The sequence below is a fragment of the Danio rerio genome, chromosome 2 (assembly GCF_049306965.1).
Source record: "Danio rerio strain Tuebingen ecotype United States chromosome 2, GRCz12tu, whole genome shotgun sequence".
NCBI classification, from domain to species: Eukaryota; Metazoa; Chordata; class Actinopteri; order Cypriniformes; family Danionidae; genus Danio; species Danio rerio.
In genome coordinates this window covers 62503732-62522500 of record NC_133177.1, presented here as the reverse complement: position 1 = coordinate 62522500, position 18769 = coordinate 62503732, and the positions used below count along the sequence as shown (strand labels likewise).

Genomic DNA, 18769 nt, shown 5'->3' with positions numbered 1-18769 from the left:
GTGCGTACAAGGTTTCCTTATCCACAAGAGTGAAAGTGAAAGTAAAGAATGAGGAGGCTCATTCTCTTATTCTCGCGCTGCAGATGTTCTGTTTAACTGTTTTCTTGCCAGTGAAGTGTTTACATTTACATTTACATTTAGTCATTTAGCAGACGCTTTTATCCAAAGCGACTTACAAATTAGGACAAGGAAGCAATTTACACAACTATAAGAGCAACAATGAATAAGTACTAAAGGCAAGTTTCAGGTCTGTAAAGTCTAAGAAGGGAAGTGTTAGTAGTTTTTTTTTTTTTTTTTTTTTTTTTTTGTACAATTAGTGTGATATTCAAAGAGGCAATTGCAGATTAGGAAGTGAAGTGGAGACTAAATAGTTGAGTTTTTAGTCGTTTCTTGAAAATAGCGAGTGACTCTGCTGTTCTGATGCAGTTAGGGAGTTCATTCCACCAACTGGGCAGATTGATCGTGAGCGTTCGCGAAAGTGATTTTTTCCCTCTTTGGGATGGAACCACGAGGCGACGTTCATTCACAGAACGCAAGTTTCTGGAGGGCACATACATCTGCAGAAGTGAGAGCAGATAAGAAGGAGCAAAGCCAGAAGTCACTTTGTAGGCAAACATCAGAGCTTTGAATTTGATGCGAGCAGCGACTGGCAGCCAGTGCAAACGGACTAGCAGCGGAGTGACATGTGCTCGTTTAGGTTCATTAAAGACAACTCGTGCTGCTGCATTCTGGAGCAGTTGAAGAGGCTTGATAGAGTTAGCTGGAAGCCCGGCTAGTAGAGAGTTGCAGTAATCCAGTTTGGAGAGAACAAGAGCTTGAACAAGGAGTTGAGCTGCATGTTCAGATAGGAAGGGTCGGATCTTTCTGATGTTATAGAGTGCAAATCTGCACGATCGAGCAGTTCTAGAAATGTGGTCAGAGAAGTTTAGTTGGTCATCAATCGTTACTCCAAGGCTTTTCACCATTTTGGATGCCGTAATGGTTGCCCCGTCCATCTGGATTGAAAAGTTATGGTGTAGAGTCGGGTTGGCGGAAACTACAAGCATTTCCGTTTTTGCGAGGTTCAGCTGAAGATGATGATCTTTCATCCAGTGTGAAATATCCAACAGGCAGGCTGAGATACGAGCTGGAACCGAGGGATCATCAGGATGAAAAGAGAGGTATAGCTGGGTATCATTAGCATAGCAGTGGTAGGAGAATCCATGTCTCTGGATGACTGGTCCTAGAGATGATGTGTAGATGGAGAAGAGAAGTGGCCCAAGAACAGAGCCTTGAGGTACCCCAGTGTTTAGATGCTGTAGGTTGGACACCTCTCCCCTCCAAGACACCCTGAATGACCTGTCAGAGAGGTAAGATCTGAACCATTGTATAACAGTGCCCGCAACGCCCAGTGACTCAAGCGTAGATAGCAGGATCTGGTGGTTGACAGTGTCAAAAGCAGCTGACAAGTCCAGCAAAATGAGGACTGATGATTTAGAGTCTGCTTTAGCCAGTCTGAGATCCTCCACGACCGAGAGCAGGGCAGTCTCAGTTGAGTGGCCTTTCTTAAAGCCGGATTGCTTGTTGTCCATGAGATTGTTTTGAGTAAGAAAGTCCAGGACTTGATTGAACACTACTTTCTCCAGAATCTTGGCCATGAATGGAAGCAGGGATACTGGTCTGTAGTTTTCAAGTAGTGTATGGTCCAGGTTGGGTTTCTTTAGCAGTGGGGTTACCCTAGCCTGCTTAAATGTAGTGGGGAATAAACCAGAGTCAAGAGATGTGTTAATTATGTGAGTCAGTGTTGGTATGACTGCAGGAGAGATGGCTTGCAAGAGATGAGAGGGAATGGGATTGAGTGGACAGGTGGTTGCATGGCTAGATAGCACAAGTTTGGACACCTCAGACTCAGAGAGCTGAGAAAAAGAGGTGAGTGTGTGTGTGGTGTTGGTGTTGTATCTTGCGTGTTTGTTGTAGGTGCAGCAAATTGAGCACTGATTTTTGCAGTTTTCGTGTAAAAGAATGTAGCAAAGTCATCAGTAGTAAGTGTGGAGGATGCGGGTGGAGGAGGAGGATAGAGGAGGGAGGAAAATGTTTTAAAAAGTAGGCGAGGATTAGTGGCATTGTTGATTTTCAGACGGTTATACGTCTGCTTTGCAGAAGTAACCTCAGCTGAGAAAGAGGACAGAAGAGTTTGGTATGTTAAGAGCTGTGCAGGATTTTTAGTTTTCCGCCAAATTCTCTCCGCAGCCCGAAGTTTTGAGCGATGCTCACGGAGAGCATCCGAGAGCCAGGGTGCAGGAGGACTGGCACGGGCTGGCCTGGATGCAAGAGGACATAATCGGTCTAGACATGATGCTAGTGTGGAGCAGAGTGTATTAGTGGCACTGTTCGAATCAAGTGCAGTGAGTTTGCGAGATGGAGGAAGAGAGTCTGAAACAATGGTGGATAGTCTATTGGGTGAGAGAGATCGTAGGTTTCTGCGAAAGGTAACCAGTGTTGGAGTGTGTGGCGGCTCAGGAGTAATGTGGATGTTGAGAGACAGAAGGAAATGATCAGATATTTGTAGTGGAGTTACTATTGTTTGATCAGTAAAGCAGTGTCGTGTGTAAATAAGGTCTAGCTGATTACCTGATTTGTGGGTAGCAGAAGTAGGTGCTCTTTTTAGGTCAAAAGAGGCAAGCAGAGTCTGAAAGTCTGCAGCTTGCGGTTTGTCAACGTAAATGTTGAAGTCACCTAGCACCAATAAGGGAGTGGCAAAATTAGAAAAAGATGAGAGAAGAACATCCAGTTCATCTAGGAAGTGACCTAATTTACCTGGTGGGCGGTAGATGACAACCACATTTATGTAGAAGGGGTGGATAATGGTGACTGCATGGAATTCAAAGGAGCTGATTGTTGGCAGGGACGGTATCAGAGTAAATTTTCATTCTTTGGAAATTAGTAGTCCAGTCCCACCCCCTCTCCCTGTCTGACGAGGAGTGTGGGAAAAAGAGAAATTAGCAGAAAGAGTAGCATGTGTAGCAGTGTCCTCCGGCCTCAACCAGGTCTCAGTTAAAGCCATGAGATTATAGTCAGAATATGTAGCTATGGAGGTAATAAAATCAGCCTTGTTAACAGCTGATTGACAATTCCAGAGGCCCACGGAGAGAGAGAGTTGTGAAATAGTAGATACATGTATTGAACGAAGGTTGTGAGGATTACGCCTGCAGCGTACCTCCCGTGTTTTGCGAGTGTTAGTAACAACAGGAATTAGAAAACACATAATAAAAGTGCACTGACAACAAAAAAATAAGTGTAAAGTAAAACAATAAAGTAAAGTACTCAAGTGCTTTGTCGGTGTCTTTGCTCGGTGGAGTCGCGCAGGTAGAGTCGATGGTCTTTACCCTCGTCGGTGTTCAGTTTTAACACTTACAAAGTCGCCATGTAAATAGCAAATGCATCATTGCGAGGCGCAGCTGGCTCTTAAAGGGAATGGGAGATGAGACTCTGATTGGTTTATTCTCAAAACACACCTATAACTCATTAAGAGAATAAGCACAACCCTGTTAGACCATGCGCCACGGCGCTAGGCGTATTTTTTTGTCATTAAAATAGCAAAAGTGGATTCTGACACGCCCTGAAATCGTTTGCGCCCTGTGCTTTGCACTTTGCGCATTGATTGTCAAAATAGAGCCCTTAATGTTAGTAGAACAGTGTAAACATCTACTAAAAATGTAAAATAATGTAGTCTAAACTGTGCATTGCACAAGTGTGTAAACGTTCAAATAAAGTGAATAAAAACACATTTCCCATGTGCCCCTCTATCATAACATGCCATGTGCAAAATGTAGATGCTAAAAAAACATTATCAATTCAGATATGTTGGTGTACTGCAAGTAAAACAGAGCAAAACATCATGAAACATCAATATCTGTGCAATGTCCATTAATATAAAAAGCTTATCAGACATATAGTATAAAGTAATATAAATAATGTATAGTTTTATACATTATGCACACTTATTTATTTATATATATATATATATATATATATATATATATATATATATATATGCACACACACACACACACACACACACACATATTTATATATATATGTTTATCTTTAAATAAAACAGCTTAGGCGACGCAGTGGCACAGTAGGTAGTGCTGTTGCCTTACAGCAAGAAGGTCGCTGGGTTAATCCTCGGCTCAGTTGGTGTTTCTGTGTGGAGTTTGCATGTTCTCCCTGCGTTCGCGTGGGTTTCCTCCGGGTGCTCTGGTTTCCCCCACAGTCCAAACACATGCGGTACAGGTGAATTGGGTAGGCTAAATTGTCCGTAGTGTATGAATGTGTGTGTGGATGTTTCCCAGCGATGGGTTGCAGCTGAAAGGGCATCCGCTTGCTCAAAAATGTGCTGGATAAGTTGGCGGTTCATTCCGCTGTTGCAACCCCGGATTAATAAAGGGACTAAGCCGACAAGAAAATGAATGAATGAATAAAATAGCTTAAATTAGCGAATAAAACACAAGGTAGGCTACTTTGCAATAAGGGGACGCCACTCAGACAGTTTTAGAAGCTCATTCATTCATTCTCACCATACTTAAGGTCTTAATCGTAAAATCTCTTTTTCGTCTCTTCTGTTTTGATCATGTCAGCATCCATGGGAGAACAGAACGGCATTTTGTTTAACTTCATCTTTTGTGATGAGAATTAGCTGTTTATTGCATAGTAAATCAGACTCATTCAAAGCATGTGCAGAAATGACTGCATGTTACACTTCCCAATGTACAATGTTTTCTTTTCTTGCATTGAGTTTTGAGGTAGGGGACGTTTTCATTTGCTATTCACTGACAGTCAGACAGGCTCATCCAGTTCATCTAACTCCGTCTTTAAAATCGTAATCGAAGGCAGAATAAAACGCATAAACATGTCTCCTCATAAAGCCGGCATATCAGCACGCTGCTACATTGAAAACACGTGATTTGATTCGCACCGTCTGATTGGTTCTCAGGATGTAGTGGCTTTTGCTGTCAAAGGCAGGCGCCGTTTAGCGGCTTTTGCCAACAAACTGTTCTGAATGTGCTGACGCTGCGATTAGATGATTTGAAGCAAAAATGTTTGTTGATCATGTGTAGTACATGCCTAAAGCATTCACTCAAGGTCATTAGCTCATTTTTGGCGGAAGTGGCGTTTAGAGGCTTTTGGATCTGAACTCTTCATATACATAACAATATTTCAGTATTATTAGACCCCTAACAAAGTGATCAAAACTAAATTCCTAGACTTAAATAAATACATTCAGTTGAAAGCAGAAGTGTACATCCACTGTGTAAAGCAAATAACCATTAAAAAAAAAAGTCAGCTGTTATTGTGACTAAACTTTTCCTGTTTAGGTAAGTGAGGATGATCACTTGTGTTTCTGTTCTGCTTAATTGCAGAATAATGAGAGAGATTGTTTAAGGAATTGTTCTAACTCTTGTTGGAAGTCAAGTTTACACACAATCAGATTATTCTGCCTCTGGAAAAGCTCAGATGATGATGTCAGGGTTTTGGAGGTTTCTGATTGGCTGATTGACAACATTTGAGTTAATGTGAGGCACAACTGTAGAATAGTGTTGAAGGAGAAGCTCAAACACACTGCTTCCTTGTGTGACAACATGGAGAATCAACAAGCCACAATCAACAACAAAGCCAGATTACCATTAGCTGAATGACACTGGGAACAGACTGATGTGTGGAGACATGTCCTGTGCTCTGATGGAGCTGAGATTGAACTGTTTGGCCATAATGAGCAGTGTTACATCTGGAGGACAAAGAGGAAAGAGCACAAGCTTAGAACACCATCCCAACTGTGCAGTATGGGGGCGGCAGCATCATGTTGTGGGGCTGTTCTGCTGCAGGAGGGACTGGTCCACTTCACAGCATAGATGGCATCATGAAGAAAGAACATTATGGAGAAATACTGAAGCAACATCTCAACACATCAGCCAGGACATTACAACTTGGCCACAAATGACTCTTCCAAACAGACCATGACCCTAAACACACTGCCAAACTAGTGAAAATGTGCTTTAAGGACAACAGAGTGAATGTTTTGGAGTGGCCATCACAAAGCCCTGATGTCAATCCTATAGAACATTTGTGGGCAGAGTTGAAAAAGCTTGTGTGAGCAAGACAGCCTACAAATCTGACTCAGTTACAGCAATTCTGCAGGAGGAATGGGCCAAAACTCCTGCAAACTATTGTGAGAAGCTTGTGGAAGGAGACCCAAAACATTTGACCAAAGTTATACAGTTTAAAAGCAAAGCTAAAAAATACCAAGGAAATTTTGACTGTCTAGAAATTAATAAAAAATTCTATAAAATCAAATTCTCTCATTATTCTGGCATTTAGTAAATCATTTAGGTAACCCTAACAGACCTAAAATAGGAAACATTTAGGATCATTTATCATCAGACATTTTAAAAACATGGTTGTGTTCCTTATTTAGAGTCTATGTAAACTTCTGATTTCAACTGTGAAAATGACATGTTCAAAATATGAGCATAATCTGCGAGAGCATGAGTAATAGTGGGGCTGTTTACTGATGGTGTGTGTGTGTGTGTGTGTGTGTGTGTGTGTGTGTGTGTGTGTGTGTGTGTGTGTGTGTGTGTGTGTGTGTGTGTGTGTGTGTGTGTGTGTGTGTGTGTGTGTGTGTGTGTGTGTGTGTGTGTGTGTGTGTGTTTGTGTGTGTGTGTGTGTGTGTGTTTCAGGATTCAGAGGGTGTGGAGATCATGCTGGGCGTCTGCTCCAGCGGCCTCCTCGTCTACAGAGATAAACTGCGCATCAATCGCTTCGCCTGGCCAAAAATACTCAAGATCTCCTACAAGAGGAACAACTTCTACATCAAGGTCCGGCCGGGAGAGGTGAGACCAAACATTTCATCTAGAACAGCAGTTCAGGAATCAGATTTAAGTGTCTGGATGAACTGATCTGAGATCCCTGCGTGTGTTGTGAAGGACTGATCTATCAATCTAATCAAAAATGATGATGAGCAATGCAGTGATTGGCTGACGGCACAGCAGCACTTTGATATTGGTAAAGGTGTCTGCATTTTTTTGTGAAACATTAAATCTCTGGCATATTAGCTGTCAGAACGTGTGCATGAATGAAATTATTAGGCTGGCTTGTGTAAGCCATACTATTGTTATACTGTTTTTCTTCTGAGACTAAAAATTAAACTCATGACCACCAAACTCACACCAGATCTCCAAACTGGTCTGACTCGGGTTGCTATATCTATTCCGACTGATCCTACTTTCGGTTTTCTGAAAAACGTCCCGGGACCGTCTGAAAAATGCCATTGATTTAACATTGGACCAAGCTTTGTGACCTCATACTTCTGCATCAGACTGTCCTACAGGCTTCTAACTGGGCTCATTTAACTCAGACTATCTAACTGCCAATAACTGATGAGCTTTTACTTTCTGGCCACACCCTATATCAACCACTTTTGGGACCCTAGAAACTGTCCCATAGACTTCCACTGCAAAAGACTCTCATTGACTTTACATTGGGTAAAACTGTGTGAGCTCATAACTCTACATCAGACTGTCGCACAGACTTCTAACTGGGCTCATTTAACTCAGACTACCAAACTACCAATAACTGATGAGCTTTTAACTTTCTAGCCATACCCCTAACAACCAGATACTGCACCCTAGCAACGGTCCCATAGACTGCCATTATAGAGGTTCAGATTGATATCGTCATGCTGCAGTGTGATAGAGACATGGGGGTTGTTTTTAACTGTTCATACTGGCAAGAAGCTTTGATACATCATCAGTCTAAGCTGTCAATTAACTACAAATACATAGCAACAAAACAAACTAACCTAGCAACGATATAACAGCAGCTATATCTCAGCATCAGAACATCAAAGAGAAGCGGGGGTTGGCTTGTTTGACTCATCTATCTATCTATCTATCTATCTATCTATCTATCTATCTATCTATCTATCTATCTATCTATCTATCTATCTATCTATCTATCTATCTATCTATCTATCTATCTATCTATCTATCTATCTATCTATCTGTCTATCTGTCTATCTATCTGTTTATCTGTCTATCTGTCTATCTATCTTTCTATCTATCTATCTATCTATCTATCTATCTATCTATCTATCTATCTATCTATCTATCTATCTATCTATCTATCTATCTATCTATCTATCTATCATTCCATCCACCAATCTATCTATCTATCTGTCTATCTGTATATCTATCTATCTATCTATCTGTTTATCTGTCTATCTGTCTATCTGTCTATCTATCTATCTATCTATCTATCTATCTATCTATCTATCTATCTATCTATCTATCTATCTATCTATCTATCTATCTATCTATCTATCTATCTATCTATCTATCTATCTATCTATCTATCTATCTATCTATCTATCTATCATTCCATCCACCAATCTATCTATCTATCTGTCTATCTGTATATCTATCTATCTATCTGTTTATCTGTCTATCTGTCTATCTGTCTATCTATCTATCTATCTATCTATCTATCTATCTATCTATCTATCTATCTATCTATCTATCTATCTATCTATCTATCATTCCATCCATCAATCTATCTATCTATCTGTCTATCTGTATATCTGTCTATCTGTATATCTATCTATCTATCTATCTATCTATCTATCTATCTATCTATCTATCTATCTATCTATCTATCTATCTATCTATCTATCTATCTATCTATCTATCTATCTATCTATCTATCTATCTATCTATCCATCCATCCATCCATCCATCCATCCATCCATCCATCCATCCATCCATCCATCCATCCATCCATCCATCCATCCATCCATCCATCCATCCATCCATCCATCCATCCATCCATCCATCCATCCATCCATCCATCCATCCATCCATCCATCCATCCATCCATCCATCCATCCATCCATCCATCCATCCATCCATCCATCCATCCATCCATCCATCCATCCATCCATCCATCCATCCTTTAAACTTATACCATCAGGCGTTCACAAGCCAGCCTTAAAGTTTGTCCTCAAACTTAAAGAATCTAGTTATTCCTTGAAATCCCTTGAGGAGGCATGTTCTCCCTGCGTTTGCGTGGGTTTCCGGGTGCTCCGTTTTCCCCCACAGTCCAAACACATGTGGTACAGGTAAATTGGCTGGGCTAAATTGTCCGTAGTGTATGAGTGTGTGTGTGAATGTGTGTGTGGATGTTTCCCAGAGATGGGTTATGGTTGGAAGGGCATCTGCTGAAAAACTTGCTGGATAAGTTGGCGGTTCATTCCGCTGTGGCGACCCCTGATTAATAAAGGGACTAAGCTGACAAGAAAACAAATGAATGAACCACCTCTATAACAGTTTTTGTACTTTTATTTCAGTGTAGATTATCTGTTTTATTTATTGCATTTATTGAAACTTTTATTTTATATATATATTTTTTTAACTATATAAATAAGTAAATGATTTGACTATTTTCCTCAGTGTATGTAACCTATAGGTTACTACTATGAGAGAATACCAGCGTTTGGAACACACTTTCAGTTTTACCTTTGCTTAAAAAACTCTCGGATGAGTTTTGAGGAACTGAATGATCCTGGATCGGGTCAAATCGTCAATAAGCAAATCCAGCTAAATGAGAAATCCATGTACAAAGAATAAACCCCTGATCCTAGTGTGTCAGAACGCATCTGAAACTCTTTGTTTTCTGTTTTCCTTCAGCTGGAGCAGTTTGAGAGCACCATCGGATTTAAGCTCCCGAACCACAAAGCAGCAAAGAGACTGTGGAAAGTGTGTGTGGAGCATCACACCTTCTTCAGGTGAGACAGCGCTGCGGCGGTTATTAATATTGAGAATTTGTTATTTTATATATATATATATATATACAGACAGGAAAGCATTGGAAGCAGACAAAGGGGAAGGGTCAAATTCAGGTCGCCGTGAGCACCATGGTGCTACATGTCGGCACACTTAACCACTAGACTACTGGTGCCGACATTTGTTTTTGCTTTTACATTTTTTCCCCCTTACGCTTTTCAGATTTCTGTCTATTAGTAATGCGCAATTTCTTGTCATGTTCATATATTTTTATTGCATCTATTAGTTTTTATAATTTTGCTTTCATGTTTAAATATGCAAATGAGTCATCATCTTCAGGTCAGACTCGGATAGCCGTGCTGGGTTGATTAATATTGGCAACTACTTTTTGTTTAGGGTTCATTACATTTTTTTGTTAATTTATTTTTTTTAGCTTTTGAGATTTAAGCCTTTTTTAAACTATTAGTAATGTGCAATTGCTTTTGTCATGTTTATTTGAAGTCAAATTTATTCACCCCCTTCAAACATTTTTCTTCTTTTTTTAAAAAATTTCCAAATTATGTTTAACAGATTAAATAGCCTGCTTTACTGAGCTGAAGTTGCTTTAATATTCACATTGGGTCATTTTTGAACAATCATAGCCTTCCTATACTGTTCACCATGCTACTCTGAATATTCGCTCTGAAATAGCATGTAAGTGTGGCAAAGTATAATACATGTAATTCCTGCACGGCGCTGGCACTAACTAACTGGCGAATGACATGAACTAGTGGGTTGTCTGTAGGCTGTTGCGCGCGCTCACGATATCAGGGGGTGTGGCTTTGAATCACAGTCCCTCCCCGCCGTTCAAAGATAATATGCTAAGCGGTTAGCTTTTTGGCAGATCACCTACTGCACCTTTAAGTAGTAACTCTGGTAGTAGTTTAATAGTCACTCTGGGATGAATAATATATGCTGTGTTTTATAGACTTGTATGTCTTTATTGTTTTAGTTACTTTATTAGTTTTGGTAATTGTAAAATTTTTAATAATTGTTATTAATTGATTTTTACAATAATTAATAAATAATAATGATTTTTTTTTTAGAGAGATTTAAATTGCTGATGTAAATGAGTGAGCGTGCTTGTGATTGGTAATGGTCTCTAAGGCTGGCTGTGCTGCTGTGTTCTGATAGGCTGGTTTCTCCTGAGGCTCCGCCCAAACGCTTCCTGACTCTGGGCTCAAAGTTCCGCTACAGCGGCCGAACGCAGGCGCAGTCACGGAGAGCCAGTTCACAGATCGCCCGCGCCGCCCCGCACTTCCAGAGGACCACCAGCAGACGGCACACTGTCACCGCCAGCATGGACAACAGTACGACACATACACACATACATACCGTATACACCATATATACCGTACACTCACTGGCCACTTTATTAGGTACACCTTTCTAGTACCGGGTCGGACCCCTTTTGCCTTCAGGACTTCTTTAATCCTTGGTGACGTAGATTCAGCAAGCTACTGGAAATATTCCTCAGAGATTTTGCTCCATATTGTCATGATAGCATCACACAGTTGCTGCAGATTTGTCGGCTGCTCATCCATGATGCCAATCTCCCGTTCCACCACATCCCAAAGCTGCTCTATTGGACTGAGCTCTGGTGACTGTGGAGGCCATTTGAGTACAGTGAACTCATCGTCATGTTCAAGAAACCAGTCTGAGATGATTGGTGCCCCATTCTGATGCTCGCTTTGAACTGCAGCAGATCCTCTTGACCATGTCTACACGCCTCAATGCATTGAGTTGCTGCCATGTGATCGGCTGATTAGAAATTTGCTTTAATGAGCAGTTGGACGGGTGTACCTAATAAAATGGCCGGTGATTTTACATGGTTTACAGGGGCACTCCATAGGCATAATGTATTTTATACAGTAAAAACCGCTTCTGATATAGCCCTACTCCACCCCTACCCCTAAACCCAACCTTCACTGGAAACTTGTGACGAAATTAGTATATGAAAAGACTCTCTTAAGTATGATTTTTAAGCGTTTTGAATTCGAGGGACACGAGGTGTGACCCTGTAAACCACCTTAATAGAGTACAACTAAGTCATACCCATGTCATTATACAACTCTGTGTCCCTGTAAAGCACATATACCTGTATATAAACACACACACACACCGTTAACTCACCCATGGACAACAGTACGACACACACACACCATCACCGCCAGCATGGACAGCACACACTCTCACACACACACACACACACACACAATTGTACACATCTCCTATCATGATAACCATATATATATATATATATACATACATATTAGTGCTGTCAATCGATAAAAAAAAATTTACTAATTAATCGCACCTTTTTTTTTTAATTATTCGCGATTAATCACATTTAAAATACTGAAACTTGTAATTTTGGCTATTTAAATGTAAAACTAATGTAAACTCAAGGCAAAAACTATTAAAATTGAAAATATAATTGTTTATTATAATTTTTTTTAACTTGTAACACAGATTACTTCATGTAAACAACAAACCCACAATAAACCAGCAAGATCCTGCTTGACAGCCATATTTAATACAGAAATTAAAACACAGGCATGTTAATGACATTTAAATTTCAAATCAATCAATGCCAATAAAGAAAACATTGATTTCCATGTTGGATTCTAAGTGGACTGCAAAAAAAATGCCAAAAACAGGAATTACAGATATGGAAAATGAAAAATTATAATAATAAACTATAGAATACAAACTGTTGCACTCATTGTAGTTTTATTGCTGTGAGTTGAGATCATTAGTTATAGAGTAGAAACAATTTTGCTTAATCCTCCTTTACATTCATCCAGTTGCTAAGACTAGGAGTATCCCGCAAGTGCACAGAGACTCCCAGATGCCCGCAAATGAATGATAATTTCTCACAAACCAGTCGTTAAATACATTGCACACCCCTCTCCCCCGCATCCCTCCCAGCTCTTTAGGTAGCCTATGCAACACGCACACGCCCCTACTCAGATACACCGCTCACTCCACCCCTGACACCCCTCAACGGGCCTGACACAGACACACACACAACGCCCTGCAGACGTTTTGGCCCCAATGGCCTTCCATATTGGAGCGACTCCCCTCAGATTCAACACGCATGATCACGTTCATCAAATTTGCTTAAACTAAGCGTCCTAAAGTGTTACTGTATTTCACAAGGATTCTGACACAACAACGCGAAGCAGACGCTTTCGTTGCGTTTAATGAGGAAAGACGCTAAACTTGGAGGCTCATGCTGAAAGGCAGAGTAATGCCCTGTCTTTGACAGCTCGCGACTTCAATAGAGACTTTCAGAGTACATTCACATGAGACACCAATACTCCGATTTTACTATGATTAAGATAATACTCTTATTAAAGTTCTACCGAGTAGCCTCAGCAGTGATTTTATTACCTTAAAGGAACACCGAGTCACGAAATGCGGAGGATTTTCTTTCTGTTCGCCATGCGGTATCAACTTACAACAGATGTCGAAAGTTAAAAATGAAACACCCGAAATTGCATGAAACTCTGGATAACCTGTGATGCGACTAACTGTTTTATACTGGAACTTGCCTTCAAAAAGTCTTATCCACATTTATTGCATGTTGAACACACGTCCACCACAACAGTAAGTAAAAAAAACTGCAACTGCGTTAATTGCGTTGATTTTTTTAACGCGTTAATTATTTAAAATTAATCGCATGCGTTAACGCACTAATTTTGACAGCGCTAATATATATACACACAAACATATATATATATATATATATATATATATATATATATATATATATATATATATATATATATATATAAAGATACAGTACCAAAATATCAAATAAGTATTAATAAAATATAAAAGAGTGAGAGAATATGCTGTAAATTCTCTCTGCTTTATAATTTATTATTATTTATTTGATATTTTCGCACTTTATCTTTATATATATATATATATATATATATGTGTGGTTATCATGATGGGAGATGTTTGTCGTTTGGCCTGGATCATATTGTGAAGTCTCATTATAAGCGTGTGTGTGTGTGTGTTCAGCACCGGCGAGTGTTAACCATGAGGAGGACCTAAAGAACAGTAAACCAGCCGCTGTGCCGGATGAGCTCATCACTGCCGAAACACCAGAGAAGAAGAGCGAGGAGAAGATCAACTCCACCGAGGAGGAGAACAAAACCACTGCTGAAGAACCAGAGCAGGCCAGCCCTGTGACCAAGGTAATGCATGCTACTGTATCAGCTCCATACAGATGACTACGCTTAACAGCACACAGTGGAGTGTGAATATTTAGCTTGCATTGTGCTGGGTGATGCATTCAATATTAGCTATAGTCAGGTGTTCTTTATTGTTTAAAAGCAAAAGCAAACACACCAAGATATATCGGTAACACTTAATAATAATTACACACTATAAATCATTTATTAAGCATAAGCAAATAGTGAACTCATTATCCGTTAAGCATTAACTCCACATTAATAAACGTTAGTAAGCAGTTTATAACTACAGCTACAAATGCTCTATTCTTGACTTATAACCACATTTAAATTATGCTTAATAATTGTATTTTCATACTTAGTAGATGATTAATTTTTCATTACTACATTAAGTATCGAATTATTTACAAACTGTTTGTATTTAAGAGTAGTTGGGGGTTTTTAGGATCATTCAGAATGAGTTAGTAAATTATTAATAATACGTTGAAATTAACGTTTATATGTCTTATTATTCAGGCATATATTAATATTTACTAATATTTATATTTAATTAAATGCTTTATTAACTCAACTTCATGCAGTTTTGTGACCTTATCTAAAGTGCGGACTATTCATGCTTTATAAATCCTTTATAAATGACAAATAAAGGCTCAGTTAAATTCTGAACAGGAAGAATGGCATTATTCATTCCTATTCAAAGATACACAAATGAAACTGTACTTCAAATAAAAAATAAATCTTTGCACCCTGATCTAAAATAACATCACTGTAGAGTTTAAATGTTACATTTTATTACATTGTTTAATTATTATATTGTTGTTTTATCCAGTTTTGTTGTATTTTGACACTCCTGTTATTCAGCAATGTTTAAACTTTACAGTAATTTGACATTTTAGAAAAGATTGCAAAGATTATTGTTCATTTGATTCTGAGCCTTTATGTGTCATTTATAAGGGATTTATAAAGCATGAATAGTCCTCACTTTAGATTAGGTCACAAAACTGCATGAAGTTGAGTTAATAAAGCATTTATTAACATACATAGTAAATATTAATATATGCCTAAATAATAAGACATATAAATGTTGATTTCAATCGTTTATTAATCATTTACTAACTCATTCTGGATGATCCTAAAAACCCTCAACTACTCTTCAATACAAACAGTTTGTAAATAATTCGATACTTAATTTAGTAATGAAAAATTAATCATTTACTAAGTATGAAAATACAATTATTAAGCATAATTTAAATGTGGTTATAAGTCAAGAATACAGCATTTGTAGCTGCAGTTATAAACTGCTTACTAACGTTTATTAATGTAGAGTTAATGCTTAACGGATAATGAATTCACTATTTGCTAATGCTTAATAAATGATTTATAGTGTGTAATTATTATTAAGTGTTACTGATATATATATATATGAAGATATGGAAAATCATACAAATGCTGAACATTTATGTTCAATGTTCAATTATGTTATGTGTATAACAAATCCCTTTTATGTTATTCAACATGTATTTGTTCAGACTGAGAGATATTTGATCAGCTTTTGTTAAACGTGTCTCTCCTGTGTTGTTATAACGAATGCCATTATAATCTGTGTTTAACCTATTTATTTGTTTGCATATTTTGAGATTTTTTTTCGTGTTCTAAATTAAACTAAAGGATTTAGAAATCGAACGTTTTTTTTTCACCCCAACACAATTCAGTAGGGCACTATAGGGAACAGGGAACTTCATTGAACATTTGCAGCCTACCATTTGCTTCTCACCATGTATTGTAGACATCTTTTCTAAAGCACACCGTATAGTGCAGACGGTGCTGTAGGCTAGCTTTAACAGCAGATGGCGCTCTAAACACACTCGACTCTGAACTAACTCACTCCTGATGTACCTCAGACATTACTGATGATGACTGCATTAATCCAACTAACCTGCGCTATTTCTGTTCTTCCTCTTTTCTTCATCACTCATTCACACACACACACACACACACACACACTTACTCACAAACTGATGCACACGCATTTACTCTTACACACACGTTCACTCTCGCACACACTAAATCCCTCACTCACACACTCAAACATTAACACTCATGCATTTGCACGCACACACACACACACACACACACACACACTCATTTTCTCACGCATACACTAAATTCATCACTTACACACACACACACACTCACACACACAAATTGACACATGCTTGCACACACTCGCACACACATTCACTCATACACACACACACACACACACACACACACACACACACTGACACATGCTTGGACACATGCACACACATTTACTCTTACACACACACAAACTGACACGTGCTGGCACACACTCTCACACGCACACACATTCACTCAAACACCCACACACACACACACATGCACCCACACACACACACATGCACAAACACACACTCACTCACACAAACACTCACGCACTTGCACTCACTTTCTCACGCATACACTAAATTCCTCACTTGCACACACACACAAACTGACACATGCTTGGACACACACACACACGCACGCACGCACGCACGCACGCGCATACACACACACACACACACACACACACACACACATTTACTCTTACATACACACAATCTGACACGTGCTGGCACACACTCACACTCGCACACACATTCACTCAAACACACACATTCACTCACACACACACCCACACACACACACACACACATGCACAAACACACACTCACTCACACAAACACTCACACACTTGCACTTACTTTCCATACACTAAATCCCTCACTTGCGCACACACACACAAACTGACACATGCTGGCACACACACAAACACACACACACACATGAACAAACACACACACACACTCGCTCACTCACTCAAACACTGACTCGCACACAAATACACTCGCTCTCTTTCTTACACATGCGCACACGCACATACATACACACACACACAAATGCACATACACAATAAATGCCTCACTCACACACACACACACATACACTAAATCACTCATACACACACACTCACTCACTTACTAAAACACTGACTCACACACACACATCTCTCACACATGCACTCACTCTCTCGCTGTCACACACACTCACTCTCTTACCCTCACTTACACACACACTTAATCACTCACACACACATTTACACAATCACTGACATACACGTATTCTCTCGCTCACTCACACCCCCTCACACACACACGTCCATCCCCCATGTGGTGTGTGTGTGTCGTCTTCATCAGTGTGTGTACTCGTCAGATGCTCTAGTGTCGGATCTGTCTCTGCCGTCGTCGCCCGTGTCCTCCACTAGAGTGCGCTGCAGGCGGCGTGTGTGTGTGCGTCAGCGCGCCGCCTCCGTCAGTCCGGCTAAGAGCGGCGCGGGCGAGCGGCGGCGGCGGGCACAGGAGGAGCGGCGGGCGGCGCTGCTGGAGGAGCGGGCGCTGCTGCTGTCGGCGCGGAAACAGAGGCTGAGTCGCCGGCGCGGGACGCTCTTCTCCTTCTCGCTGCATCTTCCAGACGTCTCGGCGTTACTGGACGATGACGGATACCTCAGTTTCCCGGATCTGACGGAGCTGCGCTTCCTGCCGCAGAGTCTGCAGCGCTGCGTGCCCGTGCGCTCGCCCTCGCTCATCCCCTGCTTCCTGTTCATCTTCTTCTTCCTGCTGTCCACCTCCTTCTCGGTGCCGTACGCGCTCACGCTCTCCTTCCCGCTGGCGCTCTGTCTGTGCTACCTGGAGCCGCGCGCCGCCAAGCTGAGCTCCGAGCTGACGCAGAGCTTACAGGACAGCTCAGAGGATGAGGAGGTGTGTGTGTGTGTGTGTGTGTGTGTGTGTGTGTGTGTGTGTGTGTGTGTGTGTGTGTGTGTGTGTGTGTGATAGTGCTGCACGATTAATCGGATCACAATGGCGAGAAAATGTTAACATTTATTTATTTAACTTCAGTTTAGTCCCTTATTTATCAGGGGTCGCCACAGCGGAATGAACCGACAATTATTCCTGCATATGTTTTACACAGTGGATGCCCTTCCAGCTGCAACCCAGTACTAGGAAACACCCATACACACTCATTCACACACACACACTTATACACTACATGCAAGCTCCACACAGAAACACCTGACCCAGCCGGGACTCGAACCAGCGACCTTCTTTTATTATTATTATTTTTTAGGGGTTTTCAGCTTTATTGGAGATTTAGAGACAGGTATGTACGGGGAGCAGAGATTGGGGAAGGGTCGGCAAAGGACCTCGAGCCGGGAATTGAACTCGGGTAACCACAAGGCTATTGGCGCCGACACCAGCAACCTTCTTGCTTTCAGGCGACTGCACCACCGCACCGCCCGAGGTTGCAATTATATTAAATAAATAATAGCGCGTTCTTTCTGAAAACAGGTTTCCGTGCCACGAAGAACACGAACAAACAAAAAAGACGAAGGGCCCTATCATACACCCGGCGCAATGTGGCGCAAGGCGCGACGCAATACTTGTTTGCTAGTTTCAGCTCGGCGCAAGAGTCGTTTTGTGATTTGTCAGCACGCTGTTTAAATAGCAAACGCTTTTGCGCTCATATGTGCGCCCATAGGCGTTCTGGTCTAAAACAGCAGGCGTGTTTTGGCGTATTGCTGGTGCTTTGCTATTTTGAGAAACTATAAGAGATTTTTCAGTAGAGCAGATCAAAGATTTTTAGCAA

The 18769-nt window shown here is 40.5% G+C and overlaps 1 protein-coding gene across 51 annotated transcripts in view; it reads left to right on the top strand.

Annotated features, from left to right (window-relative positions):
* The window catches only part of epb41l3b (erythrocyte membrane protein band 4.1-like 3b), a 127169-nt gene that overhangs the window by 69792 nt on the left and 38608 nt on the right, over positions 1-18769 (top strand). For 50 of the 51 annotated variants that reach the window (XM_073915470.1, XM_073915452.1, XM_073915469.1 and 47 more), the window contains 4 exons: positions 6717-6869; positions 9720-9817; positions 10989-11164; positions 13890-14065. In XM_073915470.1, the coding sequence (XP_073771571.1) occupies positions 6717-6869; positions 9720-9817; positions 10989-11164; positions 13890-14065 (603 nt within the window). 51 annotated transcript variants of the gene reach the window in all.